We start from the raw sequence: 23,496 nt of genomic DNA on the forward strand, positions 1-23,496 counted from the left end.
TCCGCCTCCCGCACCTTTCCCCTCTGACCCCGTGACGTCACGGCGCGCTGACGTACCCGGCGGCGGCGGCTGCGGCGGCAGCGCGCGGGGGGCTGCGAGGGGCGGCCGCTGCTTCTCGCGAGAGTTCGGGGTACGTTCTCGCGAGAGCGGGAGCCTTGGCCGCTGAGGGCGGGCCGGGAGGTGTGAGGGGATCCCTGAGGGGAGAGACCCCCGGGATCATCGGGCAGGGAGGTGTGAGGGGTCCCTGAGGGGAGAGACCCCCGGGAGGTGTGAGGGATCCCTGAGGGGAGAGACCCCCTGGGGTCATGGAATCCAGTCCCTGACCAATCCCCACCTTGTCACCAACACAGAGCACCCAGTGCTTCGTCCAGGCCTTCCTTGGACACCTCCAGGAATGGGGACTCCAAATGTCCCTGGTCAGTTCCAATCCCTGACCACCTTTCCCATGAAGGAATTCCTCCTGCTGTCCAACCTGAACCTCCCCTGGCACACCTCGAGGCCATTTCACCTTGTTTGTGTCCCTTGTTCCCTGGGAGCAGAGCCTGACCCTCACATGGCTGCAATCACTGATTATGATCAGTAATTAGTGTGTGTGTTAGTGATGAGTCCATTGTCCCCAGCACTTGAAGGGATGTGTGTATAAAACGCCATTTGGGGGTCCCTGGTTTGTCTGGGACACTTGAGTGGCTGCCCAGGGTGGAGCTATCATCCCTGGAAGTGTTCAGAGCCCTTGGCCCTAGTGTTTGGTGGATCTGGGGAGGTTGGATTTGATGGTCTTGGAGGTCTTCTCCAACATAACAATTCCATGATTCTGTGTGCATAAACAAACACTTCCCCTGCAGCTCTGCAGTTGTGCTCCAGCCTGTCCCTGGTTGAGGTGTGAGTTTCCCTGGCCCTCCGTGGTTCCCAGCATGTCCCTGAGCAGCGCTGCCCGTGCCCAGACCCTTCTGTGTGCCGGGATCCGGCGGCTCCTGCTGATCCAGCAGCAATCCAGAGGGGTCTCGTACAAAGCTGTGGTCTTTGAGGAGAGCGGGGTGCTGCTCCCAGCCCCTCACAGGACAGCCACAGGTGTGTATTCCCATTGCTGACCCCACGCAATCACTGAGTATCCTGAGCTGGGAGGGACCCACAGGGATCATCATCCATTCCTGGCCCTGCACAGACACCCCAACAATCCCTGAGAGTGGTGTCCAAATTCTCCTGGAGCTCTGGCAGCCTCGGGGCTGTGCCCATTCCCTGGGGAGCCTGGGCAGTGCCCAGCTCAGAAATATCAGGGAAAGAACCTTCCTGAGCCCTGGCACAGCTCCAGTCGTTCTCTTGACCTGGTCCCTGGTCACCAGAACTCCTGTGGTTCCTGTGCTTGGAGGGAAGATAAATTTCAGGAGCCTCTTTCAGCTGGCTCTGGTGAGACACCCAAGAACTTGTGATGGTGGGACCTGTTGTGCCATCAAAAGTCACAGAAGTAACAGTGACCACCCTGCACCCCCCTGGTAACAAAACTGTCCTGTGGTGCCACCACCTGATGCCACCCAAGGCAGGTGCAGCTTTAGGAATTCTCCACACTGAAAACAGGGCTGAGGTGCTGCAGTTCCTGGAATGCCCAAACCCTTTGCTCTGTGCTGTGTCATTCACCCCAGTGCAGCACATCATTCTCACCGTGTGGACCCCAGAGGGACTCCCAGCTGATTTCCCACTCTGCTGATGCTCTTTCCTGGCTTCCCTGCTGTTCTCCATGCAGAGTGGGAGGCCCGGAGCTGCATTCCAGCCGGCACCATCCAGCAAGCTGCACTGTCTGGAGGGGAGAACAGCCTCTCTCTGCAGTATTCCAGGGGAGAGCTGACAGCTGTGGAGTTCCTGCAGGAATTGGGACAGCAGTGCTTTGAGATTGTAAGTCTCAAACCTGTAAACTCCCCCCCTGCTCTCCCTGTGCTTCCTGACTGCATGGAAACAGGTCCAGTGAGGAAAGAGGAGCTTTAAAAAGAAATTCTGTGGTTGAAGGGTCTGGATTTTCCATCTAGGAAGCACTGCTGTCAGAGCAGGGCAGATTTCCACCAGTATCCCGGTGCCTGGGCAGGCAGGTAGATGAATTTGCCTTAATTTCCTACTGGAATAAAATCCTTTTTAAACATCTCAGTCTAAAATGCAGATTCCTTTCCTGCCTGCTGAGCTCTCAGTGTCTGTCTCTAACCTGCCTTGATCCCATGGCAGGCACAGTCCCAGTGATTTCTCTCTCCCAAAATCAGCCCTTTATCTCTGCTGCAGGATTAGGAATGTGAGAACATTTGTTTATTTGGGCAAAGCAATTTAGCTGAGAGATTCCCTGCCTGCCTTCTGCTGCCAGAGGCAGCAGGACAGCAAGATCAGATAATCAGATAACCTACCTACCCAAGCACTCTTATTTTCACCCCGTTTCTGGCCCATCATCACTCCTGGGGTTTCTCTGTTTCTCAGGCAAATGTCCGTGTTCCAGTGCACTCCTTTCTCTGGGATTTAATCCAAAAGGAGGTGAGAAAACAGCTCCCCGTAATGGCAGAAGCAGCTCAGTGTATCCGGGCAGAAGGGCTTCAGACAGCTCTGCTGGGCCACAGCTTGTGCCTGGGGCATGGAGAGAGGCTCCTGGCCCTGGACCAGCAGCACTTTGATGTGGTGAGTCTGGATGGATCCCAAACGGGGCTCTGCTCCTCCACCTGTGAAAGCAGCGACTGAAATTCTTTAAGTGCAGGTAGCAGACGAGCAGCAGCACAGTTTGGTCGACATCAGCCTGGGAGAACATTTCCTCACACAATTCCTTGTAGGCACTTGGAGAGGGGCTGAGTGACATTTGCAAATCCACTGCAAAGTGCCCACACAACCACGAGTCTCTGTGTAACAGGCACAGCAGCGATGGAGACACAGGACTTGGAAGCTGGAACACAGACTAGAAATAAATGTTATTATTCAGTGCCCTGCCTGCTTTAAAAAACAAACAAACAAAAATAAGCTTTAAAAGAGTAAGGACTCTTCAAAGAGTTCATGCACCCCTTGTGCTAAAAAACCCACTACCCCAACATGCTGAGCTGTGTGAGATGAGGAGCAGATGCTCCTCTCCCAGCAGAGTCTCCTTCCCCAGCACACTTCACCTTTGCAGAGATGACACAGATTGGCAGATTGGGTGACACATGAACCTCAGGGCTCCAATACCCACGGCCTCTCCAGCGTGTGCTGCTCCTGGAACAGGAGCAGCAGCCCTGCACAGCAATTAGTGGGGGAAAAATAATTGAATGTTGGTTTCCATTAGTGTTGGCTTTATATCCATGCAATGGATTCACTGCTGCTCCTGGAGTGTTACAGAGCAGGGGAATGGCTGCTTGGATTGTTCGTGGCTGGGAGGGCAGTGGGAGTGTTCAGACACTGAGTCAACGCTTTTTTGATCCAGACTTTAGGTGGATGGTTATGGTCAACACAGCTGCTGTGGAGGTGGCTTTGGGGTGGCTGGTGGCTGCAGTGGTCAGGACACTGCTTTTCCAGAGCCTTTGGAAGGTGCTGCCATCCAAGGCTTCCTTGGACAGCACTGAACAACTGGTCTGGTTTGGTTTCCCACTTTGGGACATCTCATTGGATATCTTCCATCCAAGGACTGGCTGATCCTGTTTGGCTGATTTGAGCTGAGGAGCCATGGCCACAGCAGTTGGCACCCACACAGTCCCTGGAACCACGGCCTACCCAGCTCCACATCCTTTATTTCTCATGTTAATTAGACCAGACTCTTTCCCACCCTCCCATCTCCATTCAGCACTGCCCAGGTGTCTGTGGTCACAGCAGGCTCATGCATATTCCATCTCTTGTTGCTGTAGGTGGTTGAATCACCTCAGGAAGGGGTGCCCAGGCCAAATCCTGGGATCTACAAGCTGTGCTTGGAGCGCCTGGGTGTGCAGCCCCAGGAATCCATCCTGCTGGACAGCAGCAGCCAGAACCTGGAGGCAGCAGCCCAGCTTGGCATGAAAACAGTGAAGGTACAAAGTGACACAGCCAGGGTGGGATTTGGGGGTGGATTTTGGGTCCAGAAGCTGCTTGGTTTCACCAGCTCAGGATTTCCAATTGGCAGTGGCTGACTCTTGCCAAGCCTTTTGTTCCAGCCTTGCTTGTCCCTGCAGGATGTTGTGGGGTTAAAGCAGGGATCACTGGCCAAGTCTGCTCTGGGCTGTTTCATTCATGGCTCCAAACCCTGTGTAACCTCAGGGAAGTCTCTCCTCATTCCTGTTCCTCTGTTCCCTATAGGAGAAACAGCCCCATCCCTATGGTTGGGACAACCACAGCAGAAAATGAGCTCCAGTTAATGAATTCCCAGAAACTCTGAGGCCTCATGGATGAGTCAGCTGGGGACTGCCAGGTTACTCCCAGGCTTTGGGGTCACTGAGCACAGGGGTTTTAATTTGGGGACCACTGGGGAAAGGACAAGAGGGACTGGTGGGAAGAGTGACCTCCACTCCCCTGGACTGCACTCAGGGAATTCCAGCTCTGATCCCAGCCCAAGCTCACAGTGCCACCATCACAGCTCTCTCCAGGGCAGAGTAAAGGTGGGAAGCTCTGTGTTGGCAGGGAATGAGCCATGAATTCCTCACATGATGGACTCACAGATAAATGCATCCCAACCAGGCAGGGCTCTCTCTTTCCCAGGAAATTTTGTCTTCTAACTGTCACCCAGTGCTACTCTCTCCCTCCTGGTTTCAGGTTGATGATCCAGCAGCAGCACTCAAAGAGCTGGAAACCCATCTGGGATTTCCTTTGCAAGGGTTTGTTCCCTATACTCGTTCAGTGAGACCAGGCATGGAAATCCCAAAGGATCATCTGCAAAAGTACCTTGAGGATGTTCTTGGTGCCCACCCAACAGGTATTGCAGTGGGTTTGGCCCTTCCATCAGAAAACCTGGATATTCTGGAGCTTTTGGCTTTTTCCTATAACATAGGGACTGAAGAATAATATTAAGGAAAGGCTCATAACCTCCAAGCAAACAGCACAGCCATTCCAGTTCAGTGATCCATCACTTTCCTAGAATTAAGAAACAACATTTTAGGACTTGCTCATTTTGGGAGAGGTTGAGCACAAGTTGCCAAAGAGATGCCAGGAATATTCCTGTCCTGTGAGGCAGCTGTGAGCTGCTGCTGTGTTCCCCAGGGGTGTGGGACACAGAGGGAGCTCTCAGCCCCAGGTGCAGGAAGGGGATGGAAAGCCTGGAGAGGGGCTGACCCTCTGCTCCCACCTCCCAGCCCCACTGGAGTTACGGCAGTTTGACCACGGAGAGTCCACCCGGAGCTATTTGGTGAAGTTTGGAGGTCGTTTGCTGGTGCTGAAGAAGGAGGAGGAGCCTCCCTCAGGCCCCTCAGGCCCTTCTGTCCCAAGGGAATACAGGTGAGGGGGTCCTGCTGCAGTTTGCTGGGCCAGAGGAGCAGGACACGTGGGGAGGATCGTTTATGGCCTCCCCTGGTTTTCCAGAGTGTGGGATAGGACTGGGGGCTCCAGGCCATGGGAAGATGTGGGTGTGCTCCTTTCACCTCTCCCCAGCCACATGATTTTAGCATATTTAGAGCTGAGCACAGGGATATGGTGTGTCTGCTTCCAACACAGCAGTTCCAGGACTGATTCCTTGCACCTCTGTCCCTCCCTGGCAGGGTCCTGAAGGCTCTGGCTGAGGCTGGTGTTCCTGTGCCCCCTTTGCTTGCTCTCTGCGAGGACAGAAGGTAATCCTGTCCCTCATCTTCCACTCTGTGCTTGGCTACTGCAGCCAGATTCCCCCAAAGGTGAAGAGAGAAGGAACAGAGCTCACAAAGTGCTCTGATCTAATGAACATATGTGCAGTGTGGGGCTGGAGGAGACCCTAGAAGTTCAAAGGACAGAATCACTTTGATTTGATTTGGTTTAGGTATGTCCCATTTTAGCAATTAATCCAAAAGCTCTCTTTGAAAAGCACTTATAAAGCAATATTGTAGGGCTTCCTGCTGACTCAGAGTGCTCAGGTTTGCAATAAAGAAAGGATTTTTCCAACTGCCAGACCTCAGGCAGCAGTGACAGCAGCAAATCTGTGACAGGACAGCCCTCAGGCCTGCAGCCTGCTCAGATCTCTGCTGGCTGCAGGACTCAGTGTCTGCACTGCAGCTCGCTGTGTGCCCACTGCTGCTGGTGTTCATGAGCAGCCTGGCAGCCCAGCTCACAGGCACTGCAGGGAGCAGGGCAGCAGCTGCTGCTGGAGCTCTGGGGCTGGAGGGGCCAGGGCTGAGCGTGGCACAGCCAGGGGCACAGGCAGCCTGAGTGGGCTCCAGAGAGCGCCCAGGTGCTGCAGGGTGAGGCCTGGGGGCACGTTCAAGGTGCAAGGTGAGATCTGGGGGGTAGTGGCAGGATTGACCTCAGCCCCACACATCCCAGTTTGCTTCCCCAGCATCCTTGGCTCTCCCTTCTTGCTGCTGGAGCACTGTGCTGGCCGCATCCACCGCGCCGCGTCCCTGCCCGCGGTGCCGCCGCGCTGCCGCGGGGCCTGGTACGGGGCCATGGCAAATGTCCTGGCCAGGATCCACAGCCTGGACCTGGGAGCAGCCAAGCTGCAGGACCTCGGGGAGCACGGTGAGAGCAGCCTCTGCATCCTTTCTTCTCCTGGGTGTCAGCATTTCAAGGGATGGGCAGGATGGACCAAACTGGGGGTAGGTGGGAAAGTGAAAATGAGCAGTGCAGAGTCTGAATCCCCAGGTGTGGTGGGAGGGTGTGAAGAGCTCTTCCAATCCAGGTTTCCTGTGAGTTCCCAAAGTTCTACTACCTCCCAGAGCTTTCTGCCATGTTTGTTGCCATCTCTGCCCACTGTGGGTACAGGAGTAACTCTTGCTGCCATCTCTGACCAAACCTCCCCAAGCATCCCCTCCAGTTCCCTTTGCAGAGACAGCTCAGCTTCCTGGAGCTGGTGGAGAAGTTACATTTTTGTCCAGGATTGGATTCTTTCCACCTCAATATTAAATCCAGTGCCCAGTTAAGTATGAGACCCCTGGAAATTGCAATTAAAATCTTGGAGCTTAAATCAGGGTTCTGGACTGAGATGTGCTTGGCTGTTTGACTTTTTCTGTGTCCCTTTTGAAGCCTCTTTGTGCCTTTCCCTGGGAGCCTGTGTTCCTCTGTTCCAGGGAATTACATCCAGCAGCAGGTTGAGACCTGGACAAAGCAATATAGAGCTGTGGAAACTCACATGATCCCAGCAATGGAGAGGCTCATCCAGTGGCTGCCTCTGCATTTTCCTGAATCCCAGAAGACAACATTGGTGCACGGTGATTTCAGGTACTGCCCTGAAGCACATCCCAGCAGGAAACAAGGACTGAGTGTAAAATGACCCCCAAACTCCAAAAGCTGCTGATTGGGCTGGGCAGTGGCTTCAGAGCAGCCCAAAAGCTGGGGTTTGGGTCAGGGTCAGCATCTCCAGGGAATGAGATTGAGTTTCTTCATCCAGCAGCTGCAAATGCTGGTCTGACACTGGAGGATCATCAGCTCTTCCTGCAGTACTCAGGAATCAGCCCTGATCTGAGGCTCTGACTAACTTGGTTTCATTCTCCAAAGCCCAATTTAGTCCATTATTAACCAGGGAGTTCAATATTGAGTAACCTCCATCCTCTGATTGCAGAAATTAATGTTTCACTTTGTGCTGCCATCCAAAGGACTCTGCAATTTTTGAAGAGAGTGAAGAGCACTGAAAGCACCTACTGCTGCTGAGCACTGGGATTTTTCCCTCCTCTGGAGACTTTCCTGATCTCTTTTTCCCTCTGATACAGGATGGACCACCTGGTCTTTCATCCAGACAGGCCAGAAGTCCTTGCTGTGCTGGGCTGGAAGTTTGCCACTCTAGGAGATCCCCTGTGTGATCTGGCGAATAACTGTGTGAGCTTCTTCCTGCCAGCCCCCTTTGGTGCTCGCAGAGGTACAGAGGGGCACAGTCACCTTTGGCACACGCAGAGGAACCAGAGCTCAGAGCAGATCAGCTCCTGCCCAAGCAGCTCAGCTGGCAGTGGGGCTCAGTGCAGCTGGAAAGGGCTCTGGGTTTGCATTGCTTTCCCTCTCACTCCAGCTGGGAAGCTGGGCAACTCTTTTGGGTGGGAAAGTTGTGAAGCAGATCAGGACTGGTTTGTGCACTAAGTTATACACTTGTTAAAAAGAAAAATACAGGGTTAAAAAGAAAAATACAGGGTTAAACGGAGAGGTTCCATCATTTAGGAGAGATCTCTGTCAGTCACAGTTTCACCCTAACCAGGAGAACTGCCCCATGTGCATTTAGGGGCAGGGGCTGGTGCCAAAGCCCAGAGTTCCATTTGGAGCCAGCCCTGCAGCTGTGCAGGTCCTGCAGGGTGCAGGTGTCTCCATGGAGGGGCCTGGCTGTGCCACAAGGCTCTCAGCATCCCCTGGGAGCTCTGAGCTGCTCTGGCAGCTGATTCCCTGGTACCTCTTCCCATCTTCCAGGCTTGAGGAAGGGTGACTTGGGGCACCTGGGCATTCCCACGGCAGAGGAGTATTCCCAGATGTACTGTGGCCACATGGGAGTGGAGCACCCAGAGAACTGGAATTTCTACCTGGCCTTTGCCTTTTTCCGCCGGGCTGTGATGCTGCAGGGACGTCACCGTGGCTCCCTGGCAGGTGAGGAGGGCACAGCCAGGGCCACAGGGCTGCCTCCCTGCTCCAGCACAGGCCTGTTCCTGCCTGCTGTCTGTGCTGTGGGGTCTTTCCTTTCCTGGGAGAACTGAGCAGAGCCCAAAGCTGGGAGCCCAGAGCTGTGTCCTACAGATGGAGCTCTCAGACCTTCCAGCTCAGCACCAGCCTTTCCAAGGGACTCACAGGGAGGTGGTGAGAGCTCTCGGTGCTGTTTGTCTGCACACATCAGGTGTGGCCTGGGAGCCTTTACCAGAATTAAATCTGATGTTATTTTCCACATCCCTTAGAGAGGAGTTTCCCCAAGTCCCAGAGGAGGGCAGGTGATGCTGTTTGGGATGTGACTACCTAACACAGGCTTTTCCAAACAAGTGTCCTGTTCTCTTGTCCCCAGGGAAGCCAGCTCCAGGTGACAGCAGCCCCAAGGACACAGAGTTTGTGGCTGAGCTGGCTTGGGATTTTGCCACTAAAGAAGGATTCCGTGTGTTTGAGAACCTCCCCCCCACAAAGCTGCTCCTGCGATATTCCAGCACCTGGGCCGGGCAAGGGCCTCACCTGGGCAGGAGTTTCAGCACCTGGGCACAGCCTGGGGCAGCCCCTGTGCCCAGAGCCCCCCTGGTCACTCCCCCCAGCAGCCTGGTGGGGATGGCCCAGGGGCTTTGCTGCAGGATGGAAAATATGGGCATCCAGAGGGGCTTTCCGAGTTCCCATTCCAGAGGGACTCCACATCCTCTGCCAGAGCTGCAGGTGAGACATCTGTGCTGAAGCTGCTTTGCTGCACCTGCCCCGGGGTGGGGATTGTGGCCTCCAAGCGTCCTGGCTCTCCTGATCACCTCAGACATTTGGCACTCCTGGAGCCCAGTGGTTTGGAGGGAAAGGGCTGGGTTCATTTGGCTGCAACAGAGTTCATACCCTGGGAAACAGTGATTTTGGGAGCTGGCACTGCCTTCCAAGAGGAGCAGATTAACACCAGCCCAGCTGTGGTTGCTTACCCAGGTCCTGCCATCCCTGCTGATGGTGTGCCCAGAGCTTGGCTGGGCTGGGCTTTTCAACACTTGCCAGTCCAGGAAGAAATGGTTGTTCCTGCTCCTGTCTCTCTCTGGGAAAGGCTGAGTTAATTCCCTTGTCTCCCTCTGATGCTTCCTTGAGAGGTCCCTTGCACCTCCCCAGCTTCCATTCACAGTGTGAGTGGAAGCAAACAGCCCCACCCTTGGGCTGCTACCAAGATTATATTCCTAATTATTCTGGTGACATTATCAAATTCTAGTGGGTTACTTAACCTCCTTTCAGCTGCCAAATAAATACCCAGGTGCCCTTCCAAAGTGTTTCCTTGTGCTCTGGCAGAAACCAGCAGACACCAGCGTGTCAGGGCACTTGGCAGCTGATCCACTGGGAAGGTGGAAAGGGCAGGGAAGCAGCAGCTGTGGGGAATTTGGAGGTGCTGAGATAAGCAGATCTCCTTGCCCTTCCTCGAAACACTCATCTTTGCCAAGTCTCCAAACATCAGGATTGCCACACTCTTTCTGCTCCAAGCCTTGGGCTTGTGGAGATGCTGCTCCTGGTGTGTGGCACCACAGAGCCCCCTCATCCCTGTCACCTCCACGTCCATCCCACTGCCCTTTCCCTTGGCATCATCCCTGCACTGTCAGCCTTTGCTGTGGAAGTGTGTTGTGAAAGCCAGGGGAGGAGTTTTGCTGCCTGCAACAGCAAGATAATGCAGAGAACTGTTACACAGCCAAATATTCCCAGCCTGGAACTGCCACAGTGCTCCAGAGCTGGGCACGGCCAAGGGCAAGGGCAAGGCTGCCCCTGCCAGCTGGCACTGCCAGGGGAGGTTCATCCCTGGGAGTTGGCAGCTGAGGCATTCCTGGCTGAGCAGGGCAGGATCTCAGCTGATCCTGCCTCATCCCACACCAGGAGCCAGCAGACTCCACACACTGATCCCACAGGTTACCAAGGGGACAACAGTGTCCCCAGCTCCCGGGAGATCCTCTCCAGAGGAGCAGAGGGAAGCTCAGTTCCTCCTTCAGAGCCATGGCTGCCCATCACAGGGGCAGCACCAGGGGCACCAGAGCTCTCACGGGTCTCATCCTCCTCCCCCAGGCACAGAGTCCCAGGACCAAGGCAGTGGCACTGATGGCTGCACAGGCCATGGATCAGGGCACCAAGGTGAGCAGATTCCTCAGGCTTGAGCCTTTCCTGACCCAAAGAGAGCGACCCTGGGGTCAGTGAGCATGAGGGGTGATTTGTCCTGTGTGCTGTGGGGTCCCCAGTGAGGCTGTTTCCCCAGCACTGGGTCCCCAGGGGTTTGGAAGGCTCTGGGACGCTGCTGCCTGGTCCTGCAGCCCTGTGTGCCCACATGGGCTCTGCTCTCACTCTCCCACAGGTGCCTGGAGCAAAACATCTCCACAGTGCAGATCCCAGCCCAGCAGTTCCCTTGGAGCTGAGCTCCACATCTGGCTGAGGGTCCCCAGGGGGTCACAGGGCAGGACTCCCAAACCAGAGCTGAGCCAGGAGCTGCAGCCCTGGGAAACCTCGGATGGGGACCCAAACCAGCCACTCTGGCATGGGAGAGGCCGTGCTGAGGGCAGCCTGTGAGCTCAATTCCAGTGGTGGTTGGTGTTATCTGTGCTCAGTGCTTTTATTGCTTGGCTCAACACCGGGCCAAGTCACCCTTGGATCGTGGGGCTGCAAGAGTCAGAAGTGCAGCAGGGAGAGTTGGCTGGGAGTGACCTGGCTGGGGGTGCACAACTTGGTTTTGGGAATAAAGACCATGGATCAGCATGTCTCTTGTCCTTCAGCACATCTCTCCTTCTTCAGCACAACCTCCAGCAACTTGCAGATGCTGGAAGAATCCTCAGTGGTGGAAGGAACTGAATCCAGTCCTTGAGGCCTCTGGATTCAGGGGAGACTCCAGAGCTGAGGCAGTGCCTGCCCTGTGGAGCTGGGAGAAACTGGGAGGATCCATGGTCCCATGAGTGTGGTGGGGTCTCTTTGGGGACCATGGAGGTGCAGACTGGATCAGTGGGAGCTTTCAGTGCTTTACAGAGCCAGGGGAGAACTGTGAGAACAATTTTATGAGCATGAGCAATTTATATGTAGTATTAATTAATTATTAAAGTAACGGGTAAGGTTCTTTGGGTTCTCCTGCCCTTCCAGCGTGGGTGCAGCCTCACAGCCCATCTGCCCAGGGTGGGCACCACCTGCCAGCCCTCAGGAGCACAAGGGGCGCTGCAGGGAGCCCTGGGGGCCGTGCTGGCTCAGCACAAGGACCATGAGGCTGTAGGGAAGCCGGTAACCCGAGCCTTGGATTCTCCCAAGCTCCGGGGTGAAATTCCACCTCAACCTCGGGCATTTGGCTCTGCCGTGGAAGGGGGAGGGAGCTGAGCCTGTGTGTGCCCAGCCCCGATATTTGGGATGGTTTCCCAGCAGGCACCTGACTCCAGCGCCTCCCACCTGCTTCGGGCAGGCTCTGGGGGCCGAGGGCCGCGTCTGCCCTGGGGGTTTAACGCTGCTGGATCTGCCCCGAGCCCCGGGGGAGGGACGGGGCTGCTCGAGAGAGCCAAAGGCTTTATTGAACACTCCCCAGTGCTCAGTGCCATGGCTGTCCATGCCGGGATCAGGCGCAGACAGGGCTTAGCCCCGAGCTGGAGCTCAGCTCTGTGACGTGCCCTGGGGACACCTTGAGGCGCTCCCTGTGAGAGACACGGGCACATCTCCGCAGGGACAACAGGTCTGGCATCTCCCGCGGGGGGGTTAACATGAGCAGGGCTGTGACAGGAGGAGAACACATCGGAACAAGAGGTCCACTTGTGGGGTCTCTTTGGGGACCCCAAGAGTGCCACTTTCTAAAGGGCTGCCCAGGAGCCACTGCCCGGGAATCCACCCCCCTGCCAGGGACACGGGCGGACAGGGATGAGGGAGCCTGAGACCAGCACAAGAGGATTTCTTTCCAGCTGATCCGGGAAAAGCACGGTCTAATCCGTGTCCTGCTGGATAACCTGGGGCCGGCGCTTTGCCTTCTCTGGGCTGGGCTGTTCCTCCCTGCACAACTGGGCTGATACTCCCCTGAATAGGAGAGAAATGCCTGGAAAGTGCAAATGCTGGAACCTCCAGCAAGACTTTCAGCGACTTGGGATGTCCAGGACAGCGGGTGAAACTACTCCTGAACTCACATATTCTACAATTTTTCTGTCCCCTTAAATAAATCAGAACCATCCCTGTCACCCTTCACAGACTCCTCACTGAGTCTCTTATACAGGGTAATACCACAGGTCTTTTTTTTTAGAGGTTAAAAACCTCTCTGTATTTTTGGTCTGTGGCTTCCTTAGTGATGATAACCTGAGCACACCTCTGTTCCCTGCACTTGGATACGCTGAAGTTGCACAAGGCATCTAAAACAAACCAGAAAGAAAGGCCTTTAGCCATTGTTGGGAGCGATTTCACAAAGCCTCTCATTTGCATTCACCCAGAAACTCCCTGTTGTGAAAGCACTTCCCTGGCTTTGTTCCACTGCCCCTACACACGGGAGGGCTTTTTTGGGTGTCTGGGTGGACGGTAATGGCGGCACATCCGTGCAACCGAGAGTCCAGGTCCCCACATTCTCCCTCATCACCTTCCCAGCTCAGTGGAGACGTTTCTGGGGTTTTTTCCCCCTCTTTTTTCCTGGTTGTTGCCTGCAACTAGGCACAAAGTTCCCTGAGCATGGGCCGGGACACGGCAGAGACGGGACAGGGACAGGGACAGTGCTGGACACGGATGAGGCACCCCCTGTGCACCAAACCAAGCCTGATTTGAACCGAACGGAGCTGAACCGACCCGAACGGTGCTGAGCTGTGCCGAGCCACGCCAAGCTGATCCGAACAGGACCTTGCTGAGCCCAGCTGAGCTGAGCCGAGCCAAGCTGTGCTGCTCGAACCGAGCCGGATCGAGCCTTTTCCATAGGAACCAAGGACACCAGGCTGGTTCTGCTCGTGCCGTGGCCAAGCGAGCCGCGGTGGGCGGTGCCGAGCGGTGCCGAGCGGGGCGAGCGGTGCCGGGCGGTGCCGGGCGGAGCGGGGCGGAGCGGGGCGGGCGGAGCGGGGCTGTCCCGGCTTGCGGGGCCCGGCCCGGCCCAGCTGCGCTCAGCATGCTGCGGGCGGCGGTGCGCGGCTCCCGGCTCTGCCCGGCCCTGCTCCGGGCTCCCTTCTCGGCCGCTGCTGCCTCCCCCATCCCGGCGCCCAACCCGCGCCCCGATATCGCCTATAACAAGGTAGGGCCGCGCTGGGAGCCCGGGGCACCGCGCTGGGCCGGGGGTTCGGGGCTTCCGTGTCCGCCGAGCGAGCTCCGTGCGGGGCTGGGCCAGCCCGGGGTGGCGCTGAGCCCGGAGCGGCCGCGGATTTGGGCCCAAAGCCTCGGAAAAGAGGAACCCTGGGCGCAGCCCAGGTGCGGGCACAGGGCGTGTGTCCCATCGGCACCCGGCTCTGCCCCCTTCCCTCGCTGGGTTCAGCAATTCAACAACCTAAGGAAAAAACCCCGGGGAAGGACACGGGAGGGAGGGAAGGGGAAAGTGCCTGGCCGGTTATCTGCAGAGACCGGACCCTTGCTCCAGGAAAATCCTGTGGGATCACCTGTGCGAGGTGCTGCTGCAAGGCAGCGTTCCAAGGCACCCGGCCACTCCTTCCCCGGTGGCCGTGCCCAGGCTCTTGGTGGTTGTCTGGGTGTTCTGCAAGTTCTTGGCGAGCACCTCGATCTTTGCACTCCCATTCTCTTGCCACAGACCTGAAAAAAAAATTACCCTTAGAAAGAAAGAGTCGGTAAAAAGTTGCTGTTAGCACCTGGTTCTGGTGTATGGGGAGCCTAAAGCTGGTTAATCTGGGAAATAACAGAATCCTTTAGATTGGAAAAGACCCTTAAGACTCATAAGAAACACTGTAAAAGCTCTGTTGCTCTGGGAAAAAACAACTCACTCTACTGTCTGTGCCTAAAGCATTTTCCCACTCCTCAGTCTCCTGAGCTGTCGCTGCACAGCCCCAGCCAGGCTTCCAGCTTTTGCAAGGACCCACCAGGATGGGAACCTCTTCCAACTCACGTGCTGTTTGCTGAGCTGTGAATTCTTTTATTCACTCGAGGCTGTGTTGTGTGCTTTTTAGGCTAAAGTATCTCCTTCATATTGCTGCAGGTTTGGAGCCCACACAAGTCAAGTTAAGCACTTTTAATTAACCAGGCTCCTCAGATGCCATCAAAGAAGCAAAGCTCCCCCTGATTTCCCTGGGATCTGGCTCGAAGGCTCACCCTGCTTGGCTTTTTCCTTGCAGATTTTCATAAATAACGAATGGCACGATGCAGTCAGCAAGAAAACCTTCCCCACCATCAACCCAGCCACGGGAGAAGTCATCTGCCAGGTGGCTGAGGGTGATAAGGTAAATGCTCTGGGGCTGAGATGGGTTTGTTCTCCATGGGAACAGGTCCAGAGGGGATGCAGAGGAAGGCACCACCCCACGTCCCACCTGGGCAGCTCCGTGTTTGCAGCAGTGTCTGATCTGTGTAAATCCCACACCAAGTGCTGCTTGTGTCCTTCCTTGGCTACTGCTTAAAAGAAGAAGAAATGGTGGGGAATAAAGTCCTGTAATCATCACCTTCCTTATGCAAGGCCCTCCTGGGAGTCTGTGGCAGAGCTGAGGTGGTGTTTCCCAGCAATTTGGGGTTTTTCCTACAGTCTGGAAACCTGTGTGTGTTCCCCAAGGGAGGAGTGATGAGGGAAACCCTTTGTTGTTTGCTTCTCTGTGGCAGCCTGGCTTGTCCTGGCGAGACCATTGCAGCAAGCCAGGACAGAGAACCAGGTAGGAACCAGCAAATGCCCTGACAGGACCAAATCATGGAGCAGAGACAGCTGATCCAGGAAAAAACTCCTTTGGACTGGGCTGTGAAAAAGTGCCCAAAGCAGACTTCCAGAGGTTTTTCCATGCCTCATTCTAGGATGCAAATATTAACCCAGCAGGTGACATTGCAGAAATAACCTGATGATATTTGCACACTGTGTAGCTGAAATAACAGAGGGTGAGCACAGGCAGAGGTTGCACAGCTGTTGCACCCATCTGCTCCTCTGCCATTGCTGCTGCTGCTTCCTCCTCATGATGCAGCCTGGCTGGGGAAGCTGCTGTCCTCACAGTGTGTGCTCACCTGGCTGGGGAAGCTGCTGTCCTCACAGTGTGTGCTCACCTGGCTGGGGAAGCTGCGTCCTCACAGTGTGTGCTGAGCTTGGTGCTCCTGGGGAAGGGGGCCCAGGGTGTGCTGCCCTGCCCTCAGGAGTGCCTTGCAGCAGGGCAGCTGCCGAGGCTGCAGGTTCTTCCCCTCCTGTGCTGCCTGGCTGCGGGCAGTTTTCTCCTGCAGAGCAGGGAGAGCTTTTGTTGTTTGCAGAGAGGGAGAGGGGGCTGGTTACTCCTTCCTCAGCCTTTGCCGGGCTCCCCCGCAGGCAGATGTGGACAAGGCAGTGAAGGCAGCCAAGGCAGCGTTCCAGCTGGGCTCTCCCTGGAGGAGGATGGATGCATCGCACCGCGGGAAGCTGCTGAACCGACTGGCTGACCTGATCGAGAGGGACCGCGCCTACCTGGCCGTGAGTGCAGGAACCACGGGGGGCTGGGCTGGGCCTCACCCCCGGCTCACACCTGGGACACACTCACAGAGGGTGGGGAGGCATTTCTGGGGAGCTGAGAGCAAAAAGCCAACAGACAGGACAGGCTGCAAACTGAGAACTGACTCAGGGCTGTACACCTGAGTTCCCCCAGCTCCTCAGGAAACTCTGCTGTCTTTGCAGGCCCTGGAAACTCTGGATAATGGCAAACCCTACGCCATCTCCTACCTGGTGGATTTGGACATGGTGGTCAAATGTCTCAGGTGGGTTTGGAGGCCACAGCCACAGCTGGGCCATGGTACTGAGTCTCTGCAGGTTCAGACACCTCCACATTCAGGGGCTGTGGGATCTGGGTCTGACTGATGGCTTCATATCAGACACTTTGGGTTTGCTTTTTGCTTCTACTCTTTCTTTTGTTTCTACTTTTTGCTACTCAGACTTCCCCAAGTCACACAAGTGGTGGTGACCTGTTAGCACACAAATATTTCTATTTTCTGTCCATTCTTTGAATCACCTGTTTGGGAAATATCTGCACTGAATTGTGTCTGAAGTGACTGAGACAGAGGAAGCCTCTTTTATTTTCTGTTGGCAGCAGACCTGTTCTTTTAATTCCAGTGACCAAATTGTTATTGTTTCCAGATACTTTGCAGGCTGGTCAGATAAATTCCATGGCAAAACCATCCCATTAGATGGAGACTTCTTCTGCTACACAAGACACGAGCCCTGTGGGAGTCTGTGGGCAGATCATCCCTGTGAGTAGAGAGTAGCAGCAGTTCCTGCAGGGCTGCAAGAATTCAGTGTTGCACTGCAAGTTCCCCTCTGCTGCCAACCACTGCTTCCTCCCAGGGGTGAACAAAGCTGGGCTTGCTTTGTTCTTACCTCACTCACCCTGGGAGAGCAGAACTGCCTGTTGATTTCATGGGCTCTGAGGGAGGTTTAATTTGTATCTGCTGATTAAAAAAAACCAAAGAAACCCAAGGGGTTTAGGCCCGTTTATAGGAATTACCTGACTCAGAACCACAATTAAGTTTAAACTGCTGCCTAGAATTAACCCCAAAATTTTGTGTGATGAGGAAAAATCCAAGACTCTCCCTAAGTGCTGATTTGAGTGGAGCTGGTTCATTACTGACTAATCAGAAACTTTTAATCTCTCTTTGTTTTCCAGTGGAACTTCCCACTGTTGATGCAAGCATGGAAACTGGGGCCTGCCCTGGCCACTGGGAATGTGGTTGTGATGAAAGTGGCAGAGCAAACCCCCCTGAGTGCTCTCTACGTGGCCAGTCTGATCAAAGAGGTGAGGACGAGGCCAGGATTCCATCACTGCTGGAGACAGGAGCAGGGAAGGGCTGTCTGCAGGAAGGCTGAGTTGATTTATCAAAAAAACTCCCTTGTTCATATAAATGCATGTGCAGGTGATGTAAGTCTTGATTAGGGAAGCACTCTTTGAGGTTTGATTACATAATGAACTTCAGGATGATCAGAAAGTGAACATATATCTGTATTCCCATGTGTATTCACACCTTCAAGTTGTGCTTGGGATGTGGGGTGGGGAGAGGAATTGTCCTGGTTATTGCAAACAGCATTAAAACGAAGCCCTGGGAAATGAAAGGAGAAATCAAAGGAGTGAAGGCTGCTGTAACAAACACAGGAGGGGAGGGCAAGCCTTGGTTTGTCAAAGGGATAATGTTGCTGTGTGCTGCTGGCATTGCCAGGCCGGATTCCCCCCGGGCGTGGTGAACATCATCCCTGGCTATGGGCCCACGGCAGGAGCTGCCATCTCCTCCCACATGGACATTGACAAAGTGGCCTTCACCGGCTCCACGGAGGTAAGGGAGCCCCCTCGGCCCTGGCACCATGGAATAGCTCATGGCTGTAAGATACTGCAGGTGCTTTGCCTTCTCCACCTCATTCAAAGCTGATTGCAGGCTGTGAGATGTGTATTTGCATTAGGCAAGACTCTTCTGTTCTGATTTGATTCTTTAGAATATTTCCTCTTGTTTCTTATTGGAGGTGAAACTCTGGGCAGACTCAAAGCCCTGACAATGAGGATTAGCATTAAATGCTGGCTGAGATGTAAACCCAGAGCCCTCTTGCTGATGTGGGAGTCAATTCCAACACCTGCTCTGCTCTCCCTGCAGGTTGGACACCTGATCCAAAAGGCTGCAGCAGAGAGTAACCTCAAGAGGGTGACCCTGGAGCTTGGAGGGAAGAGCCCAAATATCATCATGTCTGATGCAGACAGTGAGTAGCTGCTGGGCAGTGTTTGATCTGTGCCTTTTACCTTGGCTTCTTCCAGAGCTGGAGGGGAAAGGAAAAGGGAGGGAAGGTCTCCAGTGTGAGGCTCTAGCCCTGATACCACCACTCTGCTGTAGCTGCTGCATTTGTGTTTCAGCACTCCTCCACTCCCACTTCTTTTCCCAGTGCTGGGTAGTTCAGCTATCAACAAACAAAAAAAAAAAAAAAATTGTTTCAGTATCTTCCTCCAGTCCTTGCCCCAGTTTTGTTTTAATTTCTCTTGGAGCACACCACTCTTTTCTTCTCCTGTGAAGTCCTGCTTCCCTCATCCCTTGCATATAAACTCATTTTTGGCCTCAATGAGTCAACACTCACTTAACTGAGCAGTTAAGTAAGGAGGAAAATTAGTCCCTAACACCTGATAATTTCCAATGAGAACTGTAACCTGCCTCAGGTTAGATATTTTTCTCTAGTCTGGGGTGCTTTAATAAAGAATGAAGTCTGCAACTCCTGTCCTACCAACCCATGGCAAATGCTGTCAACTGAAAGGACTTTGTATCCCCAGCAGTCTCTGTGATAATTGTGCTAAAAAAGTCACAGGTCTGGTTGGGTTTGTTTGCTTATTTGTTTCTCTCTCCTCTTCCCAGTGGACTGGGCTGTGGATCAAGCCCACTTTGCCCTGTTCTTCAACCAAGGGCAGTGCTGCTGTGCTGGCTCCAGGACCTACGTGCAGGAGGACATTTACAACGAGTTTGTGGAGAGGAGTGTGGAGAAGGCCAAGGCCAGGGTGGTCGGGAACCCCTTTGACTTCAAAACCGAGCAGGGGCCTCAGGTGGGAGCAGGAAAAGCCCTGAGCTGTCATCTCATGAAACTGTCCCAACTTTGAGTCATTGTGTAGATTAGAGTGGGAGCACCCTTGGCTCTGTTGATTACCCTAATTTGAACCGAGCCCATTAGCACCGGTGCAGCAGGGAGGAGTTAATTAACCAGGGGGACAATTCCAAAACTCGGTGCTGGCATTTAAAAATGACCATTTCCCTTTGGAGGTTGCAACAGGCTGCCAAGCAATGAGGCATTGCTGCAGCACAGCAGCTGTTTGTCCCCTCCTGGCTCTTAGGTGGATGAGGAGCAGTTCAAGAAGATCCTGGGCTACATCAGCACGGGGCAGAGGGAGGGAGCCAAGCTGCTGTGTGGTGGCAGCCCCGCTGCAGACAGGGGCTACTTCATCCAGCCCACTGTCTTTGGGGACGTGCAGGACAGCATGACCATTGCCAGGGAGGAGGTGAGTGCTGCAGCATGTAAATACAGCTATTTGTTCTATTAATATCCATTAAAACTAGGTGGAGCAGTGGTTTTTTAATTTTTTTATAAGTTATTTCTTTTAGGGGGATCTCTTTTGTTAATGAGCTGTTGAGGTTTATTGCATGATTGATAAAATAATGTAATTTTATTGTGAGATGTTTTACTTAGAGGGAGGAACTAAGCCTTCTTAATTAGTATGTTAAATCTCAAATTGTATCTATAAACAGCTTTTTTATTAAGCTGAAAAGCCTCAGAGAAAAAGGAAAACAATATTATCTCATTTGTTTCTCCTGTGTTTTGCTGCTTTGGAATGTGGTTTGGAGATTGCTTATCAATCAAGTGGTTTCATGTGAATTGTTTTTACTTATTGGCCAATCAGGGGCCAAGCTGTGCTAGGACTCTGAGGAGAGTCACAAGGTTTTCATGAGTATCTTTCAGCCTTCTGCCTGGATCCTTTCTGAATTCTTTAGTATAGTTTAGTAGAGCATTATATATTATATATAATGTATTATATATTAGACAATATAATGCAATATGAAATAAAGTGTACAATATAATGTAATATGAAATAAAGTGTACAATATAATGTAATATAAAATGAAGTGTACAATATAATAAAATAAAATATAAAATGTAAAATATAATTAAATATAAAACATACTATATAATAGGTAATATAATATATAATATATAATATGATATAATATGTTATATTATATAATAAATAATGTAATATGTAATATATAATATAGGATATAGAATATAGAAGAATAGAATATATTATAATATATAGTGTATATTATAGAATATAGAATATGATATATAATATGTTATATAGAGTCTAGAATATGATATAATATATATAATATAGCATATGATACGTAATATGTAATATATTATGTATTCTATAGAATGATATATAATACATGTTATATATTATATATAGTACAGCATATGATATGTAATATATATATAATATAATATGAACCTTCTCAGAGCACATTGTCAGACTGATCTTCCCTCGCCTCCGTGGGGGCCTCAGGCAGTCCCAGCCCGTGGTTCCTGTGGTCCCCACTCTGTGCTGGCTCCTTGCAGATCTTCGGGCCGGTGATGCAGATCCTCAAGTTCAGAACCATCGAGGAGGTGATCAAGAGAGCCAACGACTCCAAGTACGGCCTGGCAGCCGCCGTGTTCACCAGGGACCTGGACAAAGCCAACTTCGTGTCCCAGAGCCTCAGGGCTGGCACTGTCTGGTGAGCCTGGCACCCCCTGGCACCCCCTGGCACTCTGGGCCTCTCTTTGGGTTCATTTGATTTAGGCTGTGCTCAGGGTCATGGCAAAACTTCAGGTGTAATGGGAACTTGGCAACATTTGGGTGCATATTTATAGATATTTGTTTTTAATAAATATTTATTTTTAATAAATATTTGGTTTTAATAGATTTTTGATGGATTTTGATGGATTTTGATGGATTTTGATGGATTTTGATGGATTTTGATGGATTTTGATGGATTTTGATGGATTTTGATGGATTTTGATGGATTTTGATGGATTTTTAAAATAGATTTTTAAAATAGATTTTTAAAATAGATTTTTAAAATAGATTTTTAAAATAGATTTTTAAAATAGATTTTTAAAATAGATTTTTACAGCTTTTTAAAGATACAGAATTTTTGGCTAGGTTTTTTAATAGATTTTTGGCTAGGTTTTTTAATAGATTTTTGGCTAGGTTTTTTAATAGATTTTTGGCTAGGTTTTTTATACATTTTTGGCTAGGTTTTTTTAATAGATTTTTGGCTAGGTTTTTTAAATATAGATTTTTAAAAATAGATATTTGTTTATTTAGGCTGGAACATCTCTCCTGTGAGAGTGGCTATCTAGGGTTGTTCACCTGGAGAAGGCTCCAAGGAGACCTTAAACCCTTTCCAGTGCCTAAAGGAGCTCCAGGAGAGCTGGAGAGGGACTTGGGGTCAGGGGATGAAGGGACAGGACAGAGGGCAGGGCAGGGATATTGGGCAGGAATTCCTGCTGGGAGGGTGGAGAACCCTGGGAGTCACAGCTGAGGGTGCAAACTGCACACCTGGCCCTGGCTCCTGAGAGCTGTGGGTGGGTTCTGTGTCCTGCCTGCTCCATCCCAGTGCTGCTCCGTGCTGGGGGAATGGACAAAATCAGGAATCCCACCCAGCTGAGCTCCTCCCTGAGCTGTTTCACCCTCCCTTTCCCTTCCAGGATCAACTGCTACGACGTGTTTGGAGCCCAGGCTCCCTTTGGGGGCTACAAAGCCTCTGGCAACGGGAGGGAGCTGGGGGAGTACGGCCTGGAGGCCTACGTGGAGGTGAAAAATGTGAGTATTCCTGCAGCCAAGGCCTTCCCAGCCCTCTGCTGCAGCTCCAAAATGCCCCTGTGCCATTGGTGAGGGCTGGGCTGAGAGCTGGAACCCAAACCTTGAGCTCCCCCCTCTCTTCCTGAGCTTTCCCAATCTCCAAACCTGTCCCTGACTGGGATACATTGGTTTTTCTAAAAAAAAAAACAAACTTGTAACTTTCCCCCTTTTTTTTTTTTTAATCCCTAGGTGACAATCAAAATTCCACAGAAAAACTCCTAAAGGACGGCAACCTTCTCCACAGATTTGAAAATAATTATGCAGCTTTATGAGGAAAGCTCAACACAGAAAATTTAGTATGCAAAAATACGTAACTCTGCATTAAGAGGCGTTTTTTTAGGTGTTTAAAGGAGCTTTTGTTAAAAAAAGAAACAAACCTACTTGGCTTTATCTTTTTAAAATACCAAATGCAGCTGGCTGAGCACTAACAAGGTGGGATGGTTATTTTGGGAATGTATTATGTGAGTGCAGTCACCCATAGGAGAGGGGTGTGATCTTTACATCTCTAGTTGATAAACAAGCTTTTTTCCCCCAAGAATTCATTTAAATGCTTCTTTAGTCTAGGAGGATTTATAGAATAGAAAATAACAACGCTGTGTTGGCTTACAGAACTAGGTCTATAACCCTTGTCCTATGAACTATGTTTATTTTCTGTGAGCAAAGTGAACGGAGTTCGATGTGTACCTGGGCCAGGGAGCAGTGTGAAATCTGAGGGAAAAGTGCTTTTTTTTGTTCCGTCCTGCTGGTTGTAGCCACTCCAAATAAACATTTCTTGTCTCGGTGCAGTCAACCCTACTTTTGTGGGAGGTTTGTGCCAGTGAGCCCAGACACACACCAATTCCCTCACCCGTTATTTTTAAGGGTTTGCTCTTTCTGCCCTGCCCGCTGTGCTTGTATTGCCTTGATGTTACAGGGACATTCCAGCTGGTACCCGGCTGGAGGAGTGAGCGGGGTCTGAACGTGAGTGAGGGCGGTGGGGCTGCCCTGGGAGGCACGGCCATGCTCCTTCATCGCCGCTTCCCCCTCACGGCCCTGAGGGCGGCCATTCCCCTCAGATCTCGCGAGACTTGGAGCCACCCGGCTCCTCAGCCCAGCGGCCGCGCCGAGTTCTCGCGACACCTCCGGGCCCCGACGGGCGGCAAATCCCTTCGGTAGGTCCCGCCCACCGACATCTCGCGAGACTTCGGGAGGGCCGACTTAGGGGAGGGGTCAACGGGATTAGCTCCGCCTCCCGAGTCTCGGTGATTATAACGTCATCACAAAGCGCCACCCTTCTAGAAAGCCCGGCAGGGGTCCTTCCCGTTGCCGTCGCGCT

The 23,496-nt window shown here is 52.4% G+C and overlaps 2 protein-coding genes across 3 annotated transcripts; both read left to right on the forward strand.

The window, feature by feature from the left end:
* The first annotated feature begins 70 nt into the window (after positions 1-70).
* ACAD10 (acyl-CoA dehydrogenase family member 10) lies at positions 71-11,425 on the forward strand. 2 transcript variants are annotated; one of them, XM_036392890.1, is made up of 15 exons: positions 71-130; positions 843-1,068; positions 1,739-1,887; positions 2,452-2,646; positions 3,834-3,992; positions 4,711-4,870; positions 5,247-5,388; positions 5,649-5,717; positions 6,413-6,594; positions 7,143-7,293; positions 7,782-7,927; positions 8,464-8,637; positions 9,044-9,396; positions 10,753-10,818; positions 11,036-11,425. In XM_036392890.1, exons 2-15 carry the CDS (start codon positions 912-914, stop codon positions 11,111-11,113), a joined length of 2,181 nt encoding a protein of 726 aa, XP_036248783.1. In that variant the 5' UTR covers positions 71-130; positions 843-911; the 3' UTR covers positions 11,114-11,425. The 2 variants fall into 2 exon arrangements, with proteins under 2 accessions (XP_036248783.1, XP_054372688.1); XM_054516713.1 differs by lacking the exon at positions 10,753-10,818.
* A 2,299-nt stretch (positions 11,426-13,724) lies between these two features.
* On the forward strand, positions 13,725-22,971 carry ALDH2 (aldehyde dehydrogenase 2 family member). Its single transcript, XM_036393421.2, is given in 14 exon segments — positions 13,725-13,900; positions 14,946-15,050; positions 16,103-16,243; positions 16,445-16,524; positions 16,901-16,982; positions 16,984-17,013; positions 17,427-17,555; positions 17,974-18,087; positions 18,400-18,502; positions 19,144-19,328; positions 19,614-19,778; positions 20,894-21,051; positions 22,028-22,142; positions 22,371-22,971. Coding segments are annotated over 14 exon segments (1,563 nt in total). The 5' UTR covers positions 13,725-13,777; the 3' UTR covers positions 22,404-22,971.
* Positions 22,972-23,496: the final 525 nt, after the last annotated feature.

The sequence above is a fragment of the Molothrus ater genome, chromosome 18 (assembly GCF_012460135.2).
Source record: "Molothrus ater isolate BHLD 08-10-18 breed brown headed cowbird chromosome 18, BPBGC_Mater_1.1, whole genome shotgun sequence".
Classification (NCBI taxonomy): domain Eukaryota; kingdom Metazoa; phylum Chordata; class Aves; order Passeriformes; family Icteridae; genus Molothrus; species Molothrus ater.

Coding starts and splice junctions, on each gene's coding strand:
- ACAD10 (XM_036392890.1), top strand. CDS start 912: ATGTCCCTGAGCAGCGCTGCCCGTGCCCAGACCCTTCTGTGTGCCGGG. Junction 5,718..6,412: donor GCTCTCTGCGAGGACAGAAG/GTAATCCTGTCC, acceptor TTGCTTCCCCAG/CATCCTTGGCTCTCCCTTCT. Junction 7,294..7,781: donor TTGGTGCACGGTGATTTCAG/GTACTGCCCTGA, acceptor CCTCTGATACAG/GATGGACCACCTGGTCTTTC.